Source organism: Pocillopora verrucosa, chromosome 4 (genome assembly GCF_036669915.1).
Source record: "Pocillopora verrucosa isolate sample1 chromosome 4, ASM3666991v2, whole genome shotgun sequence".
NCBI lineage: Eukaryota > Metazoa > Cnidaria > Anthozoa > Scleractinia > Pocilloporidae > Pocillopora > Pocillopora verrucosa.
The window spans coordinates 15,427,826-15,451,724 of record NC_089315.1 but is presented as its reverse complement, the minus strand read 5'-3'; the positions used below and the strand labels follow the sequence as shown (position 1 = coordinate 15,451,724).

At 37.1% G+C, this 23,899-nt stretch overlaps 2 protein-coding genes across 5 annotated transcripts; both read left to right on the top strand.

Annotated features, from left to right (window-relative positions):
• Positions 1 to 473: 473 nt before the first annotated feature.
• On the top strand, positions 474 to 9,670 carry LOC131789346 (uncharacterized). Of its 2 annotated transcripts, XM_059106440.2 has the most exons (5): positions 519 to 579; positions 4,825 to 4,882; positions 6,756 to 6,876; positions 8,053 to 8,313; positions 8,776 to 9,670. In XM_059106440.2, the coding sequence occupies exons 3-5, from the start codon at positions 6,795 to 6,797 to the stop codon at positions 9,372 to 9,374; spliced, it is 942 nt and encodes a 313-aa protein (XP_058962423.2). In that variant the 5' UTR covers positions 519 to 579; positions 4,825 to 4,882; positions 6,756 to 6,794; the 3' UTR covers positions 9,375 to 9,670. The 2 variants fall into 2 exon arrangements, with proteins under 2 accessions (XP_066022100.1, XP_058962423.2); XM_066166003.1 differs by lacking the exon at positions 4,825 to 4,882 and having other exon boundaries at positions 474 to 579.
• A 5,240-nt stretch (positions 9,671 to 14,910) lies between these two features.
• Positions 14,911 to 21,756, top strand: LOC131789348 (uncharacterized). 3 transcript variants are annotated; one of them, XM_066166002.1, is made up of 5 exons: positions 14,911 to 14,927; positions 16,786 to 16,958; positions 18,925 to 19,045; positions 20,253 to 20,510; positions 20,962 to 21,756. In XM_066166002.1, exons 3-5 carry the CDS (start codon positions 18,964 to 18,966, stop codon positions 21,573 to 21,575), a joined length of 954 nt encoding a protein of 317 aa, XP_066022099.1. In that variant the 5' UTR covers positions 14,911 to 14,927; positions 16,786 to 16,958; positions 18,925 to 18,963; the 3' UTR covers positions 21,576 to 21,756. The 3 variants fall into 3 exon arrangements, with proteins under 3 accessions (XP_066022099.1, XP_058962425.2, XP_058962426.2); XM_059106442.2 differs by lacking the exon at positions 14,911 to 14,927 and having other exon boundaries at positions 16,783 to 16,958; XM_059106443.2 differs by lacking the exons at positions 14,911 to 14,927; positions 16,786 to 16,958 and adding an exon at positions 18,393 to 18,757.
• The last annotated feature ends 2,143 nt before the right edge of the window (positions 21,757 to 23,899 follow it).

Below are 23,899 nucleotides of genomic sequence, written 5' to 3'. Positions count from 1 at the left end.
CGTGGCAACACAACAATCACTGAAATATGAAACAGTAAGATGGCGCTGAAGAGTTAATTGATTTCATTACGATTCATGGTCTTCAAAGGTTTATTGCCATTTACCCGACTGGGAATTCGAAAAACAGATATCATTAATTTATGAAAATACTTAATGTTGCTTTAGAAAAATCTGAGCCAATATGGCGCAACACGTTAGCCTCACCATAACTGACTTTCCTCTCTTCTAAGTCCAAATTGGTTAAACACAATTACTGCAAAATCACTGAAAAATCTCTGAAACTTCGAAATAGCATAGCAATTCTTTTAATCCATAGGCTGTTGCTAGGACAATACGTTGCTCATTTTCCTAATTCAAATATATCTAATTGCCTAAATGAGTTCTTCAAGCAGGTGGAATAATTTGATTCATCTTTCAAAACCTAATGTCAAAGTCATGCATTAAGAATCAATATATTGAACAACAGAATTACTGAACGTCTGTCGCAAACGTTTACAACATATTGAACCCTCGCTTAAAGCTACAGAACGACTGTTCAGCTCTACGTTATAGCTGTGTTCGCCACATATCACCCGCTTGGTAAGTAACCATGAGATGCATAACTCTACCAATTATGAAATCTCTTTGTTATTATTGATTTTTAAAAGCAAAGTCGGATAGCTTGTTTTGTCTTGGAACTACCTCACTTCCCCTTTCCTTTATTATGAAAAACTCTGACGCATTTCAAGTAAGTTGCAATACGAAGAAAATATGTTTTTGAAATTGTATTTTACGACCTTTCTTCGTATACTAGATTTTAAGAGATAACACCTCTACCCTAAGTTTTTATGTCACACAGATTGTAGATATTACAAACGGGTAGTATGTTGGTGCAACTTCATATCTCTCCGCAAATTACGCATTTTCTTAATTCTTTAATAACACATCGTTTCTGTATTAAAAAACCAAGAAACAAAGAGCGAGTTTCCACGCTGTCAGTCACACTATGATTTGAATTGATTTGAGAAGAGACATTTCAAAACGAGGAAAGTTTTTACAATTGCTCATTCAAACACGTTCCACCATCAATTCATCTGAATCTTCACTTTAAGGTTGTTCCTATGTCGAATTTTTTTAATCAGTTTATATGTTCCCACTCATTTACAAATTTATCAATGAAATGTTTGTGTGACACCCTCATCATTCATACTAGGGAAAAAATGCATTTATTTCAACCTAGACAACTCGCCACAAATTTTCTAAGGAATAAAAACAATTCGAGTGTCACATTTGCCCTTAACCAAACAAACCGAACAGGTGTGTCGGCAATCGAGCGATAAAGCGACATAAAAAATCCCCTTACAAGACCTCAATTTTTTAAAACACGAAATGGCGGCTCTTTTATCCTGTCCTTCTGCGTGCAGTCCATTTTTTTCCTTTCAATAATTTCGAGTAATAAAGAATTCAGTTCTTTCTCTCAATACCACGTTTCCAAACAATGAAGGTCTTAGTTTAAAATCATTGTAAAGGGGAAGCCGAAAAAAAGATGAAAGTTAAGGTTCACATTGCTACAAATCCCATCATTGTAATGAAGAAGGTTAACTTCTTTCAAGAGATAATAACCTGAGTTTATGATTTCCTTCATATTTTCAGTTAAAATAAGTTACTTCATATGCGGTGTAAATTTGTCATTCATAATGTAACATACTAACCTAACCAAATTTATATTGACTCATGCTTCTTTACCCGGATTCATATTAAAACATATACTTATTGCAAAAATGAAAGGCGACACATGACGACTACTTTTCTTACGAACGTCGTGTTACTATGATAACAATTTCCGGAATTTCTTTTTCGTTCCGGTCAACGAATTCTCAGTTAAGTGCCTTTAAACTGATGTTATAACTTCATACCTATTTGATGTCAATTTTAAAGTATGGGTAAGGCACAGATAGGTGAAATTTAGCTAAAGAACGTCCAACGCAAAGGGGAAGGCACTGGAGACTCCTTGTCCTTTACGTTCTTCTTTAATCCCTGTTCTCTGCCATAGGTCTGTTTAATATAGATTCAACTCTTTTCTTTAATCACTATGTGGTAGACTCTGAATCTCATCACTTCTATCTAACTCTAACTCTGATTCTAACGAAGCACTAACTTGCAAACCAACTGACCGTATCGGAATCCTGACCTACTTTCACGAGAATTGTACGAATGAAAAACAGCTTACCTAACGTTTCTGATCAAACGAACAATCTTTGACAACGAAAGCCCGAAAAAGGAACTCTAGCACACTTTTAGACCCCAAGAAAACATACATACAAAGCCCTAATTTCAGACGAAACGTAAATGTAGGTTAGCATTTCAAATTTATCACTGAGGTGAAAGTTTATTTGCCATAGGCTTAGAGTTAGGCAATGAATGCTTGTGTCCATTGCAGCAAGATATCTTAGTTGATTGTGCAATAAAATGAATGCAACTTTACTTGTATGACTTTATGCGTGGAAAAGCCGGCGAAATTCATCTCAGCAAACTCCATTGCTATCTATTACAATCTAATCCATCCCAGATCCACTCTCATTCACCATATGAAATTCTAGCTAGCCCTTTTCTGACCCTCTACAATCCAACCTAATCTACTAGTTTTAATTTCAAAGTACTACAATCAAATTCGTCAAAACAATTTATTCCAAATCAGTCTAATCCACCAGAAAGGGGTAAGTTTCTAAGAAAATGTGGTGCTGCGTCATTGGGATAGTGAAACAGGGTAATTTCAAGTGAAATAGAGTTCATTTGCTTGGATCATAGTGGATTAGGTAATTTAGTATTATCAACTGAGTTGATGACGCAAATTGGCCACCGGAAAGAGTTTCAAACTTAGCCCTTTGTCATACGCTCTGACGAAGGGCTAACGCTCGAAACGTCAGCTTTGGAACTCTTGAGTTTATGAATAATGTTATCGGCGAATTTGAAATGTAGCAAAAGTGGCTGTTACTTCAATTTCCCTCTTGCACGAAAGCGTAGAAAACGAAGGATTGGTTTTTAACCTAAGTTCCTGAGGTTTTACAACATGTCTTACATGATCTCTGCAAAATCCCCGATTTTTACGTACAATTTGACTGGTAATCGATTTCAGAATACACTGAAATAAAGGATTGTGCAAAACAACAAGGGGATCATGGAACGAACCGAGTAGGATGATATCTATTTTCTCTTAAGAGTAGATAAATTAGAACCCCGCTAATTTGAACAAAATACGATTTCCCCCTGAGTTCGACCCCATTTTCCAGTCATTTACTATCAGCTAACTCGAACACGACTAACTCAAACTCCCTGTTAACTCGCGCTAGTTTTACTTTCCTTTGGCTAAATTTACTTTAATAACTCCAACTTTAGGGAAAATCGTCTATAGATAAACATCAAAGTGTCACAACATAGCTCCACTCTTTAGTCGGGTTGAATAAGAACGTAATAACATTCATGTAAAACCTAATGGCGGACATATAATAACGTATTTAGCCAAATTTCCCAGACTAGACGTTCTTATCAAAAAGTCACTATAAAAAAATTGCCAGATGAAAGAATATGAGTGTTGATCGTACAAGAACAATGTAGGGAAAATTTGGTATGAAGAAGATGAATTACTCCAAAAGCCATCTTCATTTTCTATTCAGCTAAACGGCAGCATGAACTTACACTGATAATTTAATATCTGAGTCAAAACGGAATTTTTTTATTGTTTATCTGACCTCGTAACCTAAATATTGTCCAATTCTCGACCTAACAGAAAATTTAGAAACAACGTAAAATCGCCGCCTTTTCTCAAATTCAGTTATCATTGTTTGCTTTACTGACTGAATGTTTTTCAAAACGCTTTTGTCTCTTAAAATCATTTCAATTTTGAGAATATTCACAACCCATTTGGACATTCTAAACCTACTTCAGAACCTAGCAGAAGGTTCGCACTCATTTCTTGACTTATCTGGTGGTAACAGGTACCTGTTGATCTTAGAACCCGGTGAGTGACCTTTTAAAATTATTGACGAAAATGTATGGAAATCCGGTTCGCCTATATCTTCAAAATTTCTCACAACGATAGAAGCAACCCCTTATCCCCTTTAACGTGGTTTAAACTGCAGTGTTGGGATTTAGTTTTTATTTGAATCAATCAACTTAAACTGATTCCCTTTCACGATACTTTTGGAAAACCTTTTTGAAAGAAAGAGGAATTTTCTCTAATAATGAAATAAAAGGAAAGAAAAGCTATGCATTCATCGCGCAAATGGGTGCACTTACAAGAAGACTCAAAAGAACTTGTCTAAAAATAATTCTTTTACATTCCTTTTCCTTGATACGACAATTCCTCAGGGTATTCCTTTGTACTACTATCGAAAAGCATGAAAATCAAAGTAACAAAAAGAGTAAGCCTCTGCCAATAGTTCAAAGGTTTATTGTTATTTGGCCGCCTAAGAATTCGAAGAATAGATATCATTAATTCATGAAAATACATTAGATTGCTTCAGAAAGATTTGGGCCATTATGGTGTAAGACATTAGCCTAACCCTACCTGACTTTCCTCGTTCCTAAGTCCAAATTAAATAAACACAATTGCTGCGTTTCTGAAACTTCAAAATAGCATAACTATTTTAATCCCTTGCCTGTTGTCAGAGCAATACGTTGTTCATTTCCTACTTCAAATAGGTCATTGCCTAAATGAGCTCTTCAAGCAGGTGGAGTAATTTGATACATCTTTCAAAAACCAGTGTCAACGTCATGCATTAAGAACAACAAAATTACCGAACGTCCATCGCAAACTTTTAAAATATATTGAACCCTCGCTTACAGCTACAGCACGACTCTTCAGCCTTCCGTTATTGCTGTGATCGCCACATATCAACTCTTGGTGAGTAACCATGGAATGCATAACTCTGCCAATTATGAAATCTATTTATTATTATTGATCTCTAAAGCAAAGTCAGATAGCTTGTTTTGTTCTGGAACTAACTCACTTCCCCTTTCCCTTTTAATGAAAAACACCGCCACATTTCAAGTAAGTTGCAATAAGAAAAAAAAAACGTTTTTTAAATCGTATTTTACAAACTTTTTCTTCGTGTGCTAGATAAATCCTCTACCCTCAGTTTTTATGTCACACTGATCGAGGTAATTACAAACGGTACTATGTTGGTGGAACTTAAAATCTCTCGGCAAATAGGGCACTTCCTTGGTTAAATCTATGATAGCACCTCGTCTCACACCTGTATTAAAAACAAGGTACAAAGTGAGAGTTTCTACGAAATCAGTCATACTACGATTTGAATTAACTTAAGACTTGAAAGGCATTTCAAAACGAGGAGAGTTTTACTATTGCTCACTCAAATATGTTATTTCGGTAAGGTACAACAAAATGAGCTTCCGAATCTTCACTGGTTGTCCCCACGTTGACTTTGTTTAATCAGTTTATATGTTTCCGCTCATTTACAAATTTATCAATAAAATGATTCAATGACACCCTGAACATTCCTACAAGGGAAAACAAGAGTTATTTCAACTTAGACAATTCGTCACAAATTTTCTAAGGAATAAAAATGATTCTAGTGTCACATTTGTCCTTAACCAAACAGACCGGACAAGTGTGTTGGCAAACGATCGACAAAGCGACCACAAAAACCCCTTAAGAAGACCTCTATTATTAAATACACGAGAAAGCGGCTCTATTATCTTGTCCTTCCACTTGTAGTTCCATTTTTTCCAATCAATAATTTCAAGTAACAAAGAATTCAGTTCTTTCTCTCAATGCCACGTGTCCAAGCAATAAAAACCTTAGTTCCAAATCATTGAGAAGGGGAAGGAAAAAATGACGAAAGTTAACGTTTATTTTGCTACAAATCCCATCATTGCCATGTAGAAGGTTAACTTCTTTCAAGAGATGAAAAGACCTGAGTTTATGATCTCCTGCATATTTTCAGTCAAGATCAGTTATTTAATAAGCGATGTAAATGTGTCATTAACTACGTAACATGCTAACCTGAGTAATTTTATATTGACCCATATTTGCTTAGCCGGGCTCATACTAAAACACATGCTTGTTGCAAAAATGAAAGGCGACACATGAAGACTATCTTTCTCACCAACGTCGTGTTACTATGATGATAATTTCAACGAATTTCCATTTAAATGCCTTTAAACTGATGTTATAACTTCATACCTGTTTGATGTCAATTTCAAAGTATTGTTAAGGCGCAGATAGGTGGAATCTATCGAGAGAGCGTTCCACGCTAAGGGGAAGGCACCAGGGACTTTGTCCCTTTGGTTCGTCTTTGATCTCTGTTCTCTGCCACAGGTCTGTTTAAAATAGATTCAATCTCTTTTCTTTAATTATTATGTGGCAGACTCTGAATCTCATCACTTCTATCTAACTCTAACTCTAACTTGTAAACCAACTGACGGTATCAGAATCCTGACCTACTTTCACGAGAATTTTACGAATAACAACTACGACTGCGAAAGCCAAGAAAGAAAAAAAACTTTAGTAGTGTGGGTCTTGGGCGAGAACAGAAGACGAACTGGGCCCTTCCACTACTGAATGATAGCCAAGTTAGTCAACATAAGGTAATAGCTAAAACCCAATTCAATATAACTTCATACTTCGAATTCCAAACTTATCAAGACATAAATGAATCACTGAATCATACTGCCCTATAATTCACTGACTCCACGACAGTAATGAAGTAAAAGACTGTCTAAGCACTTACTGAACAGTTCTTAATTCATGTCAGTTCATTTAGATCCTGCATAAGACGACCGGACCAAGGGAAATGAAGACAACAACCGTTTGGTGTTTAGTAATTGCTATCTCAGTGTTAGCCGTTACCGAGTCCTCAAAAAGAAATTCCACTGGTAGATACAAACAATCTATATGTCTCTTAATTGATTACATGCGTGAGTTTATGGCATCTGTTCGTTGTGCCAAGTCTGTCGTGGGAGTTGTATCAGCATTCGTTTCTCGCGTCCTCCATCTAATTTAGTCATTCGTGTAGTTTTGTTTCTGCGAAGAAAAAGACACGTCGGAACTCGTTTTTTGGTCGCATAAATTGACTTTTTGTAGCCTGATTGTTGAAAGATTCCTCTTTAAAGAAGTGTGTTCTGGTCGTGGTTACGCGCTCCCCTTGAAGTGTGTCACAGTCGTGGAAGTTGATTATGTATTGCGTTTTAATGGAAAAAATAATTGTCGAAGTAGTTGTCGTAATTTATACCCTTTGCCTGGTTGTTGCAAAATTCATCTAGTATGACCACGTGGTCCTGAAAAGGAAGTTTGCAATCTTCTTTGACTTGTATTATTTCACCAAGAAAATTAAACCTGCACCAACTAACTGAAGACAAACTACCAGCACTCTGAGATGAGTTTTTTCACAGCATTACCGCAACAGGCCGATGAAAACGAGCCACCTTACCCAGCGATTCGAAACCAATCAAACGCAGCTAACGAAAGCTACGGTAAAAACCCGCAGATAAGAACCTAGGTTTTTTAAGTTAACCTCCGTACGTTCTTATATGAATGGAATTAGACTATACTTAGGTTCTAAATCAGGTTCTCAACATTTATTTTAAAAAGGAAAATGTAGTGCATTAGGACAGCGGTAGTTCGTAAATATATCCGGGAACTTAAAGTGTGTGTGTGGCCTCACTGCACTACAGGAAACCTCTATTCGTGGGTGTATGTCAACCTCATAGTGCCCTCCTTTCCATGGTTAGTTAGTCGAATATGTTGCACAGTTATGGATGTATTGACAGTACAGTATTCTGGTCTTATTAAACTGCCAGTGTTTAGGCTAGTTTTTTTTTGCCCTCTTTTTATCGCGTACGATGTACTGCAATATATCTGAAAAAACTCTGTATTGATATTTTAGCCTAGAATGGTTCTTATGTGAAGGGTGAAGGATGCCGGCTTAGCCTGGAAATGTTAGCCAAACACGATGGATTAAATTAATTCTAGTTAAGTTGTTAGATTAAACCGATGAAACTACCTGATCCTTGTTTCGCAATATTGTAACCGATTGTATGATTTTCCTTCAGAGGAATCGCCAAATGAAAGGAAAAAATTTCTCTGGGACGGACCTACCGCTTCCGCTTTTTTCGTTGAAGGCAAGCGTCCAGTTGGCCTTCCTGACATTAATCGAGGAAAAGATATCCAACAAGGAACACCCCCTTCTTTCGTTTCTCTCTTCGATCCATCCACAAACACTCCTTTTTACTCAGCCTACAGAGTTTTACCTGAGCAGGCAAAGTACATTGGCAATAATACGAGGCCAAATGCAAAGTGGAGGAATCCTCCCGGTACGTAAATGGCTATTTGACAATTATTTATTACAAGACCGATTATTTGGAGGACAATCAATCATAAAGTAAATCCAAAGGCTTGGAGTATACCCTGCGTTACTTCAAAACACGCAAAGTCACTAATGAAGTGGAGAAAGCCACCATATTGCTTCTTCTTAAACTTTTTTCCGCAAAACAACGCCTGTTTTGCAAAGAATCTCTATGTTTTCAAGAGAAATAAAAGTGCAATTAGAAGGCTTCATACTCCCGTAATTTCAGAAAAGAGATAAAAAAGCGACATGATTCCCTGGAATGGTCAAAAGATCACTTTCAGTCTATAACTAGTAATTTAATCATCGTGGTAAACGACAGAATATCACCACTATCGTCATCGTATTCATGAGAATATAATTTGATAATTTAAAGTCAGAAGTAATCAAGTTATCTGTATTCATCGAAGAATGTGGCTTATGATTATAGGTGTTTCTGGTCTCAACGATGCTTATAAACAAGCCAACCGAGAAGCTCAAAAAAAGTATGGGGATCAACTTACCAGAGGCCATATGAATCCCTCAGGTATCAACTCCTTTGACAAAACTTACATGAAGAATACTTTCACTCTTGCGAATACTGTACCTCAGTTTAAGGCATCAAACAGCGGACCTTGGAATGATTTTGAGAATAAGATAAAAGAATATGCCAAAACTACCTGTGGGAGCAAAACTCGCCAAGGAACCCTTTACCTACTGACAGGCAGATCTGAAAATGGCCTCAAAGACGTCCCGAAGCCGTCCATTACCAACACATTTACTGTAAAAACTAAAACATTAAGCCTTGATACTCCTCAGGCTGTTTGGACGGCGGGATGCTGTGTGTGGAAGGTGACCGGAAAACCAACTGAAGAAGCCGAGTCCTTTGCAGTGATGAGCAACAATCACTATGACACAAACCAGCTACACCAGACAGAAATGAGCGTAAACGACCTAGAGAAGCGCTTGAAGGCAGCAGCATCGAAAGCGAAAGTGGATTTGTTTCCAGGAAATACAAATTGTGCTCGAAACTACCATCCCCTACCATGATAAATCGTCGAGAAATAAATACTGGGAACAGGCTTTAAGCATTCTAAAGAAACTGTTCTAGAAACTATCATAAAAACAAAACAAAAAAATCCTTCCTTTGATCATAGACCACAGTAAAACATGCATGTAACACCCTAATTTAAGACGAAAAATAAATGGAGGTTAGCATTTCAAACTGATCAAGTAAAAGCTTACTTGCCATGGGCCTCGAGTTAGGCAATGAATAATTGTATTTATTGCAGCAAGATATCTTTGTTGATTGTGCAATAAAATAACCTTTAATTGCACGACTTTGTGCGTGGAAAAGTCGTCGAAATTTATCTCAGTCCGCTCCATTGCACTCTAATACAATTTAATCCGACCCAAATCCACTCTAGTTAACCATAAGAAATTCTAGCTACGCCTTTTCCGACCCACCACAATCCAACCCAATCTACTAGTTTTAATTTCAAAGTACAACAGTCAAATTCGTCAAAACAATTTATTCCAGATCAGTCTAATCCACCATAAAGGGGTATGTTTCTAAGAAACTATGGTGTTGCGCCGATGGGAGAGTATAACAGGGTAATTTCAAGTGAAATAGAGTTCACTTGCTTGGATTATAGTTGATTAGGTAATTTAGTATTATCAACTGCGTTGATAACGTAAATTGGCCTCCGTAACGAGTTTCAAACTTAGCCCTTCGTCATTCTCTCTGACGAAAGGCTAACAGTCAAAACGTCAGCTTTGAAACTCTTTACGGCGGCCAATTTATGTTATCAACTGAGTTGATAATACAAAAAATTACCTAATCCACCATAATCCGAGCAAATGAACGGTAGTGGTAGTAATGGAAGAAGCAATCAATGGAAGAGTGGATTATGGTTTTATTTTAGTTACTCGCGTTTTTTACCCATGCACAGAGACAACAAAATTTAAAGAAAAAAAAAAGAATCGTTTCAAATTTGTCAAGCTAAATCTGAGTTTGCACGCGCGGGTTTAGCAACAAGACAATCCTTCCATTCAGGGCATTTACAGTGATTTTAGTTAGCTAGAAATAAGCATAGAAAAAGTTCCAAATATCGGAACTGTGTATTTTCTGAAGAGTTAAAGGACTTGTTTCATTATGTACGAATACAAAACTACTAAAAGCTGGATTATCTTCTTCGCTTTCAGGTCTGCAACGACGTTCCATCCAAAATCTATTTGCTTCAAATTAATCCCATGAGTTAGCGAAATTCTTTCAAACCACCATAGCAAAAGAAAATAGACAGCTATGAAGAATTGCAAAGTCCTCCAAGATGGCGGCCAATACAGCTGAAACTTGAGCTCAATTGTGATCCCATAGAGACAAATTGCCATACAGGTAGAAACTTCTATTTAAAAGAATGGTAAAAACGCAATTTAATCAGTGGAAATTGTCTCTTGCTAAGCGAAACAGTTTTATTTAACAGAGTGAAAATTGAGCGGCTAGACGGGCCAAGAGAACAATAAAATAATCTGATCACTTTCATCATTCATCGATTCTTGATTTATTTAAATGCCCATTGGTGGGCCCATCCCCGATCTTCTAATTTCTTTAAATGTGTGAAACGCAAGCATTTAACAGCTATGTGAAACAGTCCTTTTCACAAATGAAGAATAAAACCATACACAGCTAAGTTAAATCTGTGAGCAGTTTTTCCAGCGACATCTGCACTACAAAATAATCATAATCTGGCTGAGGACCGGCGATCGATTTTGATTTGCAATCACAACATTGTGCCAAAAAAAAAAGCGCATTGAGGATGGGAAAGAGTAAAGTGCCGTTTATCTCCTCATTTTACTTCTAGGAATGAGTAGACTCCGACTTTATTTAAAAAAAAATTTGAAATGGAGAAGGGTCACTCAATTAACATTTCTTTATTGGTAAATACAAAGGAAAGCCTGGCAGACACCAGCCAAATTTTTCTTTGTTCTAATATGAATAGTTTTGCCTCATGATTCAGCCAAACGGCAGTATTTCTAAAGAATGTTTTTTTTCTCGGCGACACCAACGCAAAATGAGAGATATCGCTAAAGATGATGATGGGATCTTTCTTTCCAGTTAAGAATTACTCTTATCGACCGAGCATACAATTGGTAAAACTGACTGCAATAAGCTTCCCAAGGTAAGTTTTTTTTTAAAAATCAAATCAAATCAAAATGGAATATCGATTGATTATGGTGACACATGTTTCCAATACCTACCATCCCAGGTAAGCACCCTTCACCTTTCACTTAAGAACCATTCCAGGCTAAAAATTTCATTACAGGGTCTTTTTCAAATTTATTACAGTCCATCATATGCGATACAAAATGGGCAAAAAAAACTGGCCTAAACACTGGCAGTGTTATAAGACCACAATACTGTTCTGTCAACACATCCATAGCTGCGCAACATATCCGACTAACCAACCATGTAAAGCAGGGCAATATGAGGTTGGCATACAGCCACGAACAGAGGATTGATGTCATCGTTGTCAATCGTTTGCCAACGTACTTGTCCGGTGATCGGTTAAATTAATTCTAGCTAAGTTGTTCAATTAAACCGATGAAACTACCTTATCCTTGCTTTGCAATGTTGTAACCGATTATGTGTGATTTTCCTTCAGAGGAATCTCCAAAAGGGAGGCTTGGTTCGGCTGTAGAGATACAGTGAAATAATGTTGACTAACATTAAAACCTTACTGTACGGGAATCAGCTCCAGAAAGGCTGAAAATCAGCGTGCATCTGGAATTAATCCAAACGTACACATACGCAGAAGGCGGTGGTGTGACAAACCGCGGCTAAATATATGTTTTACAAATTTTTCTTCTTCTCTGTTTCTTTGGAACAAGAATGTTTAAATTCGGGAACCATCCAGCACCATATTCATTGGGACGGTTCATCAGTCTCTTTAGCCTATCTTACCACTTTTTAGGCAAAGGCAGGTAACTTTTTTATACCGTCGATGTCATCTGATTCTGCTAGATGATACCTTTACTAAAGGTTTTACAAACGATACGACCGTGAATAACTGTTACATGCTTGGGCAAAGGTTATTACTACAATTATCACTCTCATGCATCTTCACGACTCAGAGTGAAACTGTTTTTCCGCCTCGGAGAGTTAGAACACATAAAATGAAAAAAATACTATTGTCTTAAATGACTACATGTTTACTTATGCACAGGTGTATTGTCAAGAGCGTTGGAGAAAAGAGCTTCAGGTAAGAAAAGCCTTTGGTGATACAAATACTGTAAATGTTCGGAGTTCTTTTCCAAAAAGGCCGAACAGTCGAATTAGCTCTGGCGCAATGTGTCATCGGGGCCAAAGTTAGACCTCAGAAGCATCAGAGGAAGTGTGGAAAAAAAAAATTGGGACCCGTTAAAAGGAACCTCGTCATGGTTTGTCTATCTTGAAGAATTCAACCTTAATTTTTTCATGTTTACCAATTTATATCATCGTATCCCTCTTTAGGGTTTCTCTTCTTTGAGGTGAACGATTATTTACTGAAGGTTTATTGCCAATTTGTTGGGACAATAAAAGTTCTTCAAAATTACGTGACGTAGCTCTTTATATGTGTGGACATATGATTAAACCGCATTGTTTACTGTCATCGAAGATGAAAGTGGCTTCATTGTTATTCTCAAATACAAACATTGACTTTCAAAGAATTTCTTTACATCGCCTTCCGGTCGCAAAGTCCTCTTTATCAAAGCCGGGAAAATGTATCTTATTTAGCTATTCCTTACATTCTGCCGTAAAAAAAAAACATCACTAAACTCACCTGGATGTCTTATTTTACACCTTGGTCTAACTTCTGGCGGAAGAATTCTCTTATTCCCTCTGCCTTATTTCTTTTCCAGATTTTTATCAAAGCCATGCAGCTGGGGTGCACGCTGATCCTAATAACTGCTTTGGTTACATAATGTGTGACATGGCTGGTAACACACATGAAATGTCATGTCCTGCGGGACTTAAGTTCAATCCTGCTATACTCGTCTGTGATTGGCCGAACAATGTCGAGTGCGAGGATGCTGGAAGTGAAGAGCTGGCAGGATAAAGAAACCGAGTAGGATCCGGTCCCCCCACCCCTGGCCAATGAAGACGCAATATTTGAATACTTAGATTGCGTGTAATAGAAAAATTATATCCTCCAATAAAACATTGTGACAATATGATTTCTATAAAGTGCAAAAATTTTTCTTTGATTCATCTTTTAAAAGCTAATGTCAAAGTTACGCATTAAGAATCAATATAATCAACAACAGAATTATTGAACGTCTGTCGCAAACGTTATATAAAATGTATTAAATATATTGAACCCTCGCTTAAAGCTATAAGTCCAACTCTCCGTTATTGCTGTGTTCACCACATATCACCACTTGGTAAGTAACCATGAAATGCATAACTCTACCAATTATGAAATCTATTTATTATTACTGATTTTTAAAAGCAAAGTCGGATAGCTTGTTTTGTTTTGGAACTACCTCACTTCCCCTTTCCTTTATTAAGAAAAACTCTACCGCATTTCAAGTAAGTTGCAATACGGTGAAAATATGTTTTTGACATTGTATTTTACTACCTTTTCTTCTATACTAAATTTTAAGAAATAATACCTCTACCCTAAGTTTTTGTGTCACAAAGATTGTAGTTATTCAAACGGGTAGAAACATTTGGCTTCTGAATCTCCCCTTAAAGGTTGTTATGTCGACTTTGTTTAATCATGCAGTTTATATGTTTCCACTCGTTTACAAATTTATTAATAAAATGTTTCAGTGACACCCTCACCATTCATACTGGGAAAAACATGCATTTATTTCAACTAAGACAATTCGCCACAAATTTTCTAAGAAAAAAATATAATTCTAGTGTCACATTTGTCCCTAACCAAACAGACGGGACAGGTGTGTTGGCAATCGAGCGATAAAGCGACATTAAAAACCCCCTAACAACACCTTAATGATTTAAAACACGAAATAGCGGCTCTGTTTTCCTGTCTTTCTAGGTGCAGTTCCATTTTTTTCCTTTCAATAATTTCGCGTAATAAAGAATTCAGTTCTTTCTGTCAATAACACGTGATCTTAGTTTAAAATGATTGAAAAGGGGAAGCCGAAAAAAGGATGAGAGTTAAGGCTCATTTTGCTACAAATCCCATCCTTGCCATGTAGAAGGTTAATTTCTTTCAAGAGATAATAGCCTGAGTTTATTAACTCCTGCATATTTTCAGTAAAAATCAGTTACTTAATCTGCGGCGTAAATTTGTCGTTCATAATGTAACATACTATCCTGACCAAATTTATATTGACTCATGTTTGTTTACCCGGGTTCATATTAAAACATATGCTTATTGCAAAAATGAAAGGCGACACATGACAACTATCTTTCTTACCAACGTCGTGTTACCCTACGATAACAATTTCTGGAATTCCTTTCCGTTCCGGTCAACGACTTCCCATTTAAATGCCTTTAAACTGATGTTATAGCTTGATACCTGTTTGATGCCAATTTCAAAGGATTTTTAAGGCGCAGGTAGGTGGAATCTAGCAAGAGAACGTTCCACGCTAAGGGTAAGGCACCGGGGACTTTGTCCCTTAAGTTCTTCTTTGATCCCTGCTCTCTGCCACAGGTCTGCTTAATATACGGATTCAATCTCTTTTCTTTAATCACCATGTGGCAGACTCTGAATCTCATCACTTCTACCAAACTCTGACTCTGATTCTTACGAAGTACTAACCTGTAAACCAACTGACCGTATCAGAATCCAGATCAGTGCCTTTAAACTGATGTTATAACTTGATACCTGTTTGATGTCAATTTTAAAGTATTGGTAAAGCGCAGATAGGTGTGATTTAGCTAAAGAACTTCCAACGCTATGGGGAAGGCACCGGAGACTCTGTCCTTTACGGTCTTCTTTAATCCCTGTTCTCTGCCACAGGTCTGTTTAATATAGATTCAATCTCTTTTCTTTAATCACTATGTGGCAGACATCTGAATCTCATCACTTCTACCAAACTCCAACTCTGATTCTTACGAAGTACTAACTTGCGAACCAACTGACTGTATCGGGATCCTGACCTACTTTCACGAGAAATGGATGAAATCGTCAATCGATAAACTTTAAAGTGTCACAGTATGGCTCCAATCTTTAGTCGGGTTGAATACGAGCGTAATATCATTAAAGAAAACCTAATAGCGTATATATAATTTATATATATACGCTATTTAGCCAAATTTCCCAGACTAGACGTTCTTATCAAAAAGTCATCATAAAAAAAAATTGCCAAATGAAAGAAAATGACGGTTGATTGTGCAAGATACAAAGTAGGGAAAGTTTAGTATGAAGAAGGTGAATTACTCCAAAAGCCATCTTCATCTTCAATTCAACTAAACGGCAGCATGAACTTACACTGATAATTTAATATCTGAGTCAAAATGAAATTTTGTTATTCATTATCTGACCTCGTAACCTAAAAATTGTCCAACTCTCGGCCTAAAAAAATTTAGAAACTACGTAAAATCATCGCCTTTTTTCAAATACAGCTGTCGTTGTTTGCTTTACTGACTGAATGTTTCTTAAAAATCATTTCAATTTTGAGAATATTCACAGCCCATTTGGATATTCTAAACCTACTTCGGAACTTAGCACGAGGTCCACCCTCATTTCTTGACTTATCTGGTGGTAACAGGTACCTGTTGATCCTAGAACCTGGTGAATGACCTTTTAAAATTATTGACGAAAATGTATGAAATCCGGTTCGCTTATATCTTCAAAATTTCTCACAACGATAGAAGCTTTCCCTTATCTCCTTTAACGTGGTTTAAACTGCAGTGTTGGGATTTAGTTTTTTCTTGGATCAATCAATTCAAACTGATTTGCTTTTCACGATACTTTTGGAAAACCTCTTTGAAAGAAAAAGGAATTTTCTCTAACAGTGAAATAAGAGAAAAGAAAAGCCGTGCTTCATCGCGTAAATGAGTGCACTTACAAGAAGAAACAAAAGAACCCTTGTCTAAAAATGTATTTCTTTACATTCCTTTTCCTTAATACGGCCATTCCTCAGAGTATTCCTTTTTACTGATATCGAAAAGCATGAAAATCAAAATAATATAAATAGTTAGTCTCTTCCAATAGTTCACCTGTTTATCTTTATTTGCTCGCCTAGGAATTCGAAGAATTAATAACATTGATTCATAAAAATACATTGGATTGCTTCAGAAAATTTGGGCCATTATAGTGTAACACGTTAGCCTAACCCTACCTGACTTTCCTCGTTCCTAGGTCCAAATTAAATAAACGTAATAGCTGCGTTTCTGAAACTTCGAAATAGCATAACAACTATTTTAATCCATAGCCTTTTGTCAGAATAATACGTTGCTCAGTTTCTAATTCAAATTAGTGATTGCCTAAATGATTTCTTCAAGCAGGTGGAATAATTTGATACATCTTTCAAAAGCCAGTGTCAACGTCATGCATTGAGAACAACAGAATTACCGAACGTCCATCGCAAACTTTTACAATATATTGAACCCTTGCTTAGAGCTACAGCACGACTGTTTATCTCTCCGTTATTGCTGTGATCGCCACCTATCACCTCTTGGTAAGTAACCATGAGATGCTTAGCTCTGCCAATTGTGAAATCTATTTTTTATTATTATTGATATTTAAAGCAAAGTCGGACAGCTTGTTTTATTCTGGAACTACCTCACTTCCCTTTTCCCTTTTAATGAAATCTCTGCCACATTTAAAGTAAGTTACAGTGCGAAGCAAGTACATTTTTAAGTCGTATTTTACAAACTTTTCTCCGTGCGCTAGATGTTAAGAAATAACTCCTCCACCCTCAGTTTTTATGTCACACTGATCGAGGTAATTGCAAACGGTGCTACGTGGGTGGAACTTAAAATCTCTCGGCATATTGCGCACTTTCTTGATTAAATCTATGATAGCACCTCGTTTCACGCCTGTATTAAAAACAAAGTACAGAGTGAGAGTTTCTACGATATCAGTCATACTACGATTTGAATTAACTTGAGACTTGAAAGACATTTCAAAACGAGGAGAGTTTTATAATTGCTCACTCAAATATGATATTTCGGTAAGGTGCAACAAAATGAGCTTCCGAATCTCCACTTTAAGGTTGTTCCTATGTTGACTTTGTTTATTCAGTTTATATGTTTCCACTCATTTACAAATTTATCAATAAAATGATTCAATGACACCCTCAACATTCCTACCAAGGAAAACAAGAGTTATCTCAACTCAGACAATTCGCCACAAATTTTCTAAGGAATAAAAATAATTCTAGTGTCACATTTGTCCCTAACCAAACAGAACGGACAAGTGTGTCGGCAAACGATCGACAAAGCGACCACAAAAACCCCCTTAGAAGACCTCCATTATTAAAAACACGAAAAAGAGGCTCTATTATCTTGTCCTTCCACGTGCAGTTCCATTTTTTCCTTTCAATAATTTCGAGTAATTAAGTTCTCAATTCTTTCTCTAAATGACACATGTTCAAGCACTAAAAAAGCCTTTGTTTATAATCATTGGAAAGAGGAAGGAAAAAATGATGAAAGTTAACGCTTATTTTGCTACAAATTCCATCATTGCCATGTAGAAGTTTTATTTCTTTCAAAAGATGATAACCTGAGTTTATGATCTCCTACATATTTTCAGTCAAAATCAGTAATTTAATATGCGGTGTAAATTTGTCATTCACTGGGTAACATGCTAACCTGACCAATTTTATATTGACCCATATTTGCTTAGCCGGGTTCATACTGAAACACATGCTTGTTGCACAAATGAAAGGCGACACAAGAAGACTATCTTTCTTACCAACGTCTTGTTACTATGATAAAAATTTCTGGAATTCCTTTCCGTTCCGGTCAACGACTTCCCATTTAAGTGCTTGTAAACTGATGTTACAAATTGATACCTGTTTGATATCAATTTCAAAGGATTGTTAAAGCGCAGATAGGTGGAATCTAGCGAGAGAACGTTCAACGCTAAGGGGAAGGCAGCGGGAACTGTGTCCCTTAAGTTCTTCTTTAATCCTTGTTCATTGCCACGGCTCTGCTTAATATAGATTCGATCTCTTTTTCTTTAATCACTACGTGGCAGACTCTGAATCTCGTCAATTCTACCAAACCCTAACTCTGATTCTTACGAAGTACTAACTTGCGAACCAACCGACCGTATCGGGATCCTGACCTCCTTTCACGAGAATTTTACGAATGAACAACTTACCTGACGTTTCTGATCAAAAAAACAATCTTTGATTGCGAAAGCCAAAAACAAAACAAAAAAAACAACTTCAGTAGTGTTGGTCTCGGGCAAGAACAGAAGACCAAGCAGGCCCTTCCACTACTGAATGATGGCCAAGTTAGTCAACATAAGGTAATAGCTAAAACCCAATTCAATATAGCTTCAGACTTCGAATTACAAACTTACCGTGACACAATGAATCACTGAATCATACTGCCCTATAGTTCACTGACTCCAAGGCAGTAATGAAGTAAACGACCGTTTAAGCACTTAACTGAACAGTTCTTTATTCATGTCAGTTCATTTAGATCCTGCATAAGACGACCGGACCAAGAAAAATGAAGACAACAACCGTTTGGTGTTTAGTAATTGCTTTCTCAGTGTTAGCCGTTACCGAGTCCTCGAAAAGAAACTCCACTGGTAGATACAAACAATCTATATGTCTCTTAAATGATTACATGCGTGAGTTTATGGCCTATGTTCGTTGTGCCAGGTCTGTCGTGGCAGTTGTAGCAGCATTCGTTTCTCGCGTCTTCTATCTAATTTAGTCGTTCGTGTGGCTGTTTCTGCGAAGAAAAAAAAACGTCTGCACTTGTTTTTTGGTCGCATAAATTGACTTTTAGTGGCCTGATTGTTGAAAGATTCCTCTTTAAAGAAGTGTGTTCTGGTCATGGTTACGCACTTCCCCTTAAAGTGCGTCATGGTCGTGGGAGTTGATTATGCGTTTCGTTTTAATGGAAAAAATAATCGTCGAAGTTGTTGTCGTAATTTATACCCTTTGTCTGGCCGTTCCAAGATTCATCTCGTATGACCACGTGGTCTTTAAAAGGAAGTTTGCAATCGTTTTTGTCTTCTATCATTTCACCAAGGAAATGAAACCTACACCAACTAGCTCAAGACAAACTACCAGCGCACTGAGATGAGTTTTTCACAGAAAAAGAAATTACCTCACCCAGCGATTCGCAACCAATCGAACGCAGCTAACGAAAACTACAGTAAAGACCCGCATACAAGAACCTATGTTTTTAAGTTAACCTCCGTATAAGTGGAATTAGACTATACTTAGGTTCTAAATCAGGTTCCTAATATAAGTTTAAAAAGGAGAAATGTAGTGTATTAGGACAGCGGTAGTTCGTAAATATATACGGGAACTTAAAGTGTGTGCGAGATCGGGAAAGTGAGGAGGGATTTATTTCGTGTGCTCGGAGTAAAGCGTATGTTTTTAAGCCTTTGTGGCTTCAATGCATTACAGGAAACCTCTATTCGTGGGTGTATGCCGACCTCAAAGTGTCCTCCTTTACATGGTTAGTTAGTCGGATATGTTACACAGTTATGGATGTATTGACAGTACAGTATTGTGCTCTTATGACTGTCAGTGTTTAGGCTAGTTTTTTTTTTTTTTGCCCTTCTTGAATCGCATATGATGTACTGTAATATATTTGAAAAAATCTCTGTATTGAAATTTTAGCCTAGAATGGTTCTTATGTGAAGGGTGAAGGGTGAACTGGGAAATTTTAGCCAAACATGATCGGTTAAACTAATTCTAGTTGAGTTGTTTAATTAAACCGATGAAGCTGCCTAATCCTTGTTTAGCAATATTGTAAACGATTGTGTGATTTTCCTTCAGAGGAATCGCCAAATGAAGGAAAAAGATTTCTCTGGGGCGGACCTCCCCCTTTTTTCGTTGGAGGCAAGCGTCCAGTTGGCCTTCCTGACATTAATCGAGGCAAAGAAATCCAGCAGGGAACTCCACCTTATTTTGTTTCTCTCTTCGATCCAACCACAAACACCCCTTTTTACTCAGCCTACAAAGTTTTACCCGAGCAAGCAAAGGACATTGGCAAGCATAAGAGACCCAAAAATCAAAATTGGAGGAATCCTCCGGGTACGTAAATGGTTATTTGACAATCATTTATTACAAGACCGATTGCAGGACAATCAATCCATAAAGCAAATCCAGAGGCTTGGAGTATATCCTGCGTTGCTTGAAAACACGCAACGTCACTAAAGAAGTGGGGAAAGCCATCATATTGCTTCTTCCCAAATTTTTTTTGCGCAAAACGACGCCTATTTTGCAAAGAATCTCTATGTTTTCAAGAGAAACAAAAGTGCAGTCAGAGGGCTTCATACTTCCGTAATTTCAGAAAAGAGACAAAAAAGCGATATGATTCCCTGGAATGTTCAAAGATCCCTTTCAGTCCGTAACTAGTAATTATATTATTGTGCGAAAGACAAAATATCACCACTATCATCATCGTACTCATAAGACTATGATTTGATAATTTAAATGTGACAAGTTATCCGTATTCATCGAAGAATGTGGCTTTTGATTATAGGTGTTCCTGGTGTCAAAGCCGCTTATAAAAGAGCCAACGCAGTAGCCACACAAACGTTCGGAAATGAACTCACAAAAGGCCACATGAATCCCTCAGGTATCAACTCCTTTGACATAAATTTCATGAAGGCTACTTTCACTCTTTCGAATGCTGTACCTCAGTTTGAGGCATCAAACAACGGACCTTGGAAGGATTTTGAGGATAAGATAAAAGATTATGCCGAAAAAACCTGTGGGAGCAAAACCCGTCAAGGAACCCTTTACTTACTGACAGGCAGATCCGAAAATGGCCTTAATTCTGTACCGAAGCCGCGCGTTACGAACACATTTACAGTGGGACGAAGAAAAGTGACTCTTGAAACTCCTGCGGCTGTTTGGACGGCGGGATGCTGTGTGTGGAAAGAGCCCGGAAGGATCTTTGGAAACTTATGGAAAACTAAAAAGGCCCAGTCCTTTGCAGTGATGAGCAACAATCATTATGACAAGACCCAGCTACACCAGACACAAATGAGCGTAATTAACCTGGAGAAGCGCTTGAAGGCAGCAGCATCGACAACGAACGTGCATTTGTTTCCAGGAAATACAAATTGTGCTCGAAACAACAAAATACTATAAAGATAAATCGTCGAGAAATAAACACTGGGAAAAGGCTATAAATATTCTAAAGAAACTGTTCTAGAAACCATCATAAAAACAAAACAAAAGATTCGTTCCTTTCATCATAAACCCTCTAAAACATGTAAAACTATAATTTAAGACGAAACATAAATGAAGGTTAACATTAAAAATTTATCGAATAAAAGCTTATTTGTATGCCGTAGGCTTCGAGTTAGGCAAGAAATACTATTCATTGCCTAATTAAGCCGGCGAAATTCATCTCAGTCCACTCCATTGCACTCTAATACAATTTACTCCAACCCAAATCCACTCTAATAAATCACAAGAAATTCTAGCAAGCTCTTTCCGACCCTTTACAATCCAACTGTGGTGCTGCGTCGGTGGGAGAGTGTAACAGGGTAATTTCAAGTGAAATAGAGTTCATTTGCTTGGATAGAGATTATGTAATTTAGTATTATCAAATGTGTTGATAACGTAAATTGGCCACCGTAAAGAGTTTCAAAACTAAGCCCTTCGTCCTTCGCTTTGTCGAAGGGCTAACGCTCGAAACGTCGTCAGCTTTGAAACTCCTTACGGCGGTCAATTTATGTTATCCACTGGGTTGATAATACCAAATTACCTAATCCATGAATAAATGAACTCCATTTCACTTGTACCCACTCCAACTCCTTCTTAATCGTTTTCATTCCTGGCTACCTCACCCTAATTCACTCCAAAGCACACCACCTTGCCTCAGCCGCATTTAGTCATGTAAAAACTATTCATGAGTTTATGAATGCTTTTATTTCCTCTCACGAAACAACTATTCATTCATTTACTCAATCACTAACTCATTATATTCACTTATTCACTCGTTCTTTCATCATTGCTTCATTCATTCATTCTTTCGCCAATTGTCTTTCTCTAGTACTGAATGGTCAAATTTAGAATTCTTTATGGGGTGTTCATGCGTTGATAGCACTAGGACATTATTAAACAATTCATGACATCTATTCATTGTGTTCAATTACGAGTTTTGCCTTCTAGTATGATAAAACAAAAACAAGTTCATATTTAAACGGTTCGTAGTTTTCATTCTATTATATTAACAAAGGAATGAACGACATGTTATTCCCCAAACTATCAGTTATAAGTACACAGTATACTAAAACAGTGGATGGCGTTAAAGGCGCGCTACGAATATCCTTTGCTATTTATCTCCGAGTTTTGCGCTCCCTCTCGTTGCAGGAATAAATTAGTTAAAATTATCTTTTTGTGCTAAGTTATGTTACTGTTTTCGCATATACTTAAAAAACTATTCACTTCAGTGTCGGCAGCTAACGGTGGATGATTACCTTGCTTTGGCTCGGTAAATATCCACCACTAGCCACCTTCACTTCGGCGGAGAGTTGATGACAATTACACAGATTTGGCCAAGCCTAAAAGCGGAGCTCCAGTTAGTTTATTTTCTGGTCCTTCATTTTATCAGTATTTCTTACTGAGTGTTGAACAGTTTATTCAAGGAAATTTAGGGACCATTTATCAACTATAGAGAAGGGGGACGTGGAGTCAATGACTTTTTGAAGAGCGTTAGTCAAGAGCGAAGGCTATTTTCCTTTCTTCATTTAAAAAATAAGGGGGTTATCAACTTGTTACAGGCACAGTGGACAATAAGAGTGATTCTGTCGGTGATAATGACTAGATTATTTGTGAAAAAAACCAGAGGAGGATAAAAAGCAGGACATGAAATTTTCTGCGCAACTCTTATTTTAGTTTCAAAATCTGGCTACCATGCTAAGGCACTCCTATTTTTGCCTTGCGCATTATGCGGATGCTTATTACTTTAAACTTAATGCATCAAAATACAAAAAAGGTGCTATAAATCTACATTTATGTGCCACAAAAGATTAAAGAGGGGGAGGCAGGCCAAAGAAAAAACTTAAACTAAAAGAAGAGGGCACCCAATAATTTCAGGCCTCAGTGAAGGACGACCCTTGCTTTTCCAGGTTGCCACCTTTTGAAAACTTACGTATCATGTCAAAAATCGATTATCTCAAAATTTCCTTTGTGGAATGGGTATCAGTATTTCTAAGAACATTGTAATTGAAAGCTTGAGCTTGAGTATTTGAAAACGCTATTCAAATAAATTTTCATGCTGAAATGTGGTACATGTAACTTAAGCATAATTATACTTGCACAATTCTAAACAAAGGATGTCAAGCTTCAGACTCGTCTGCAACAACTTTTGAGGGATTTAAGAGCAACAAAGAACAAAGAAATAAAGATGACAAATAGTAACAAAACAAATTTGAAAGTTTGAATCCTGAAAGAGAATCTACATT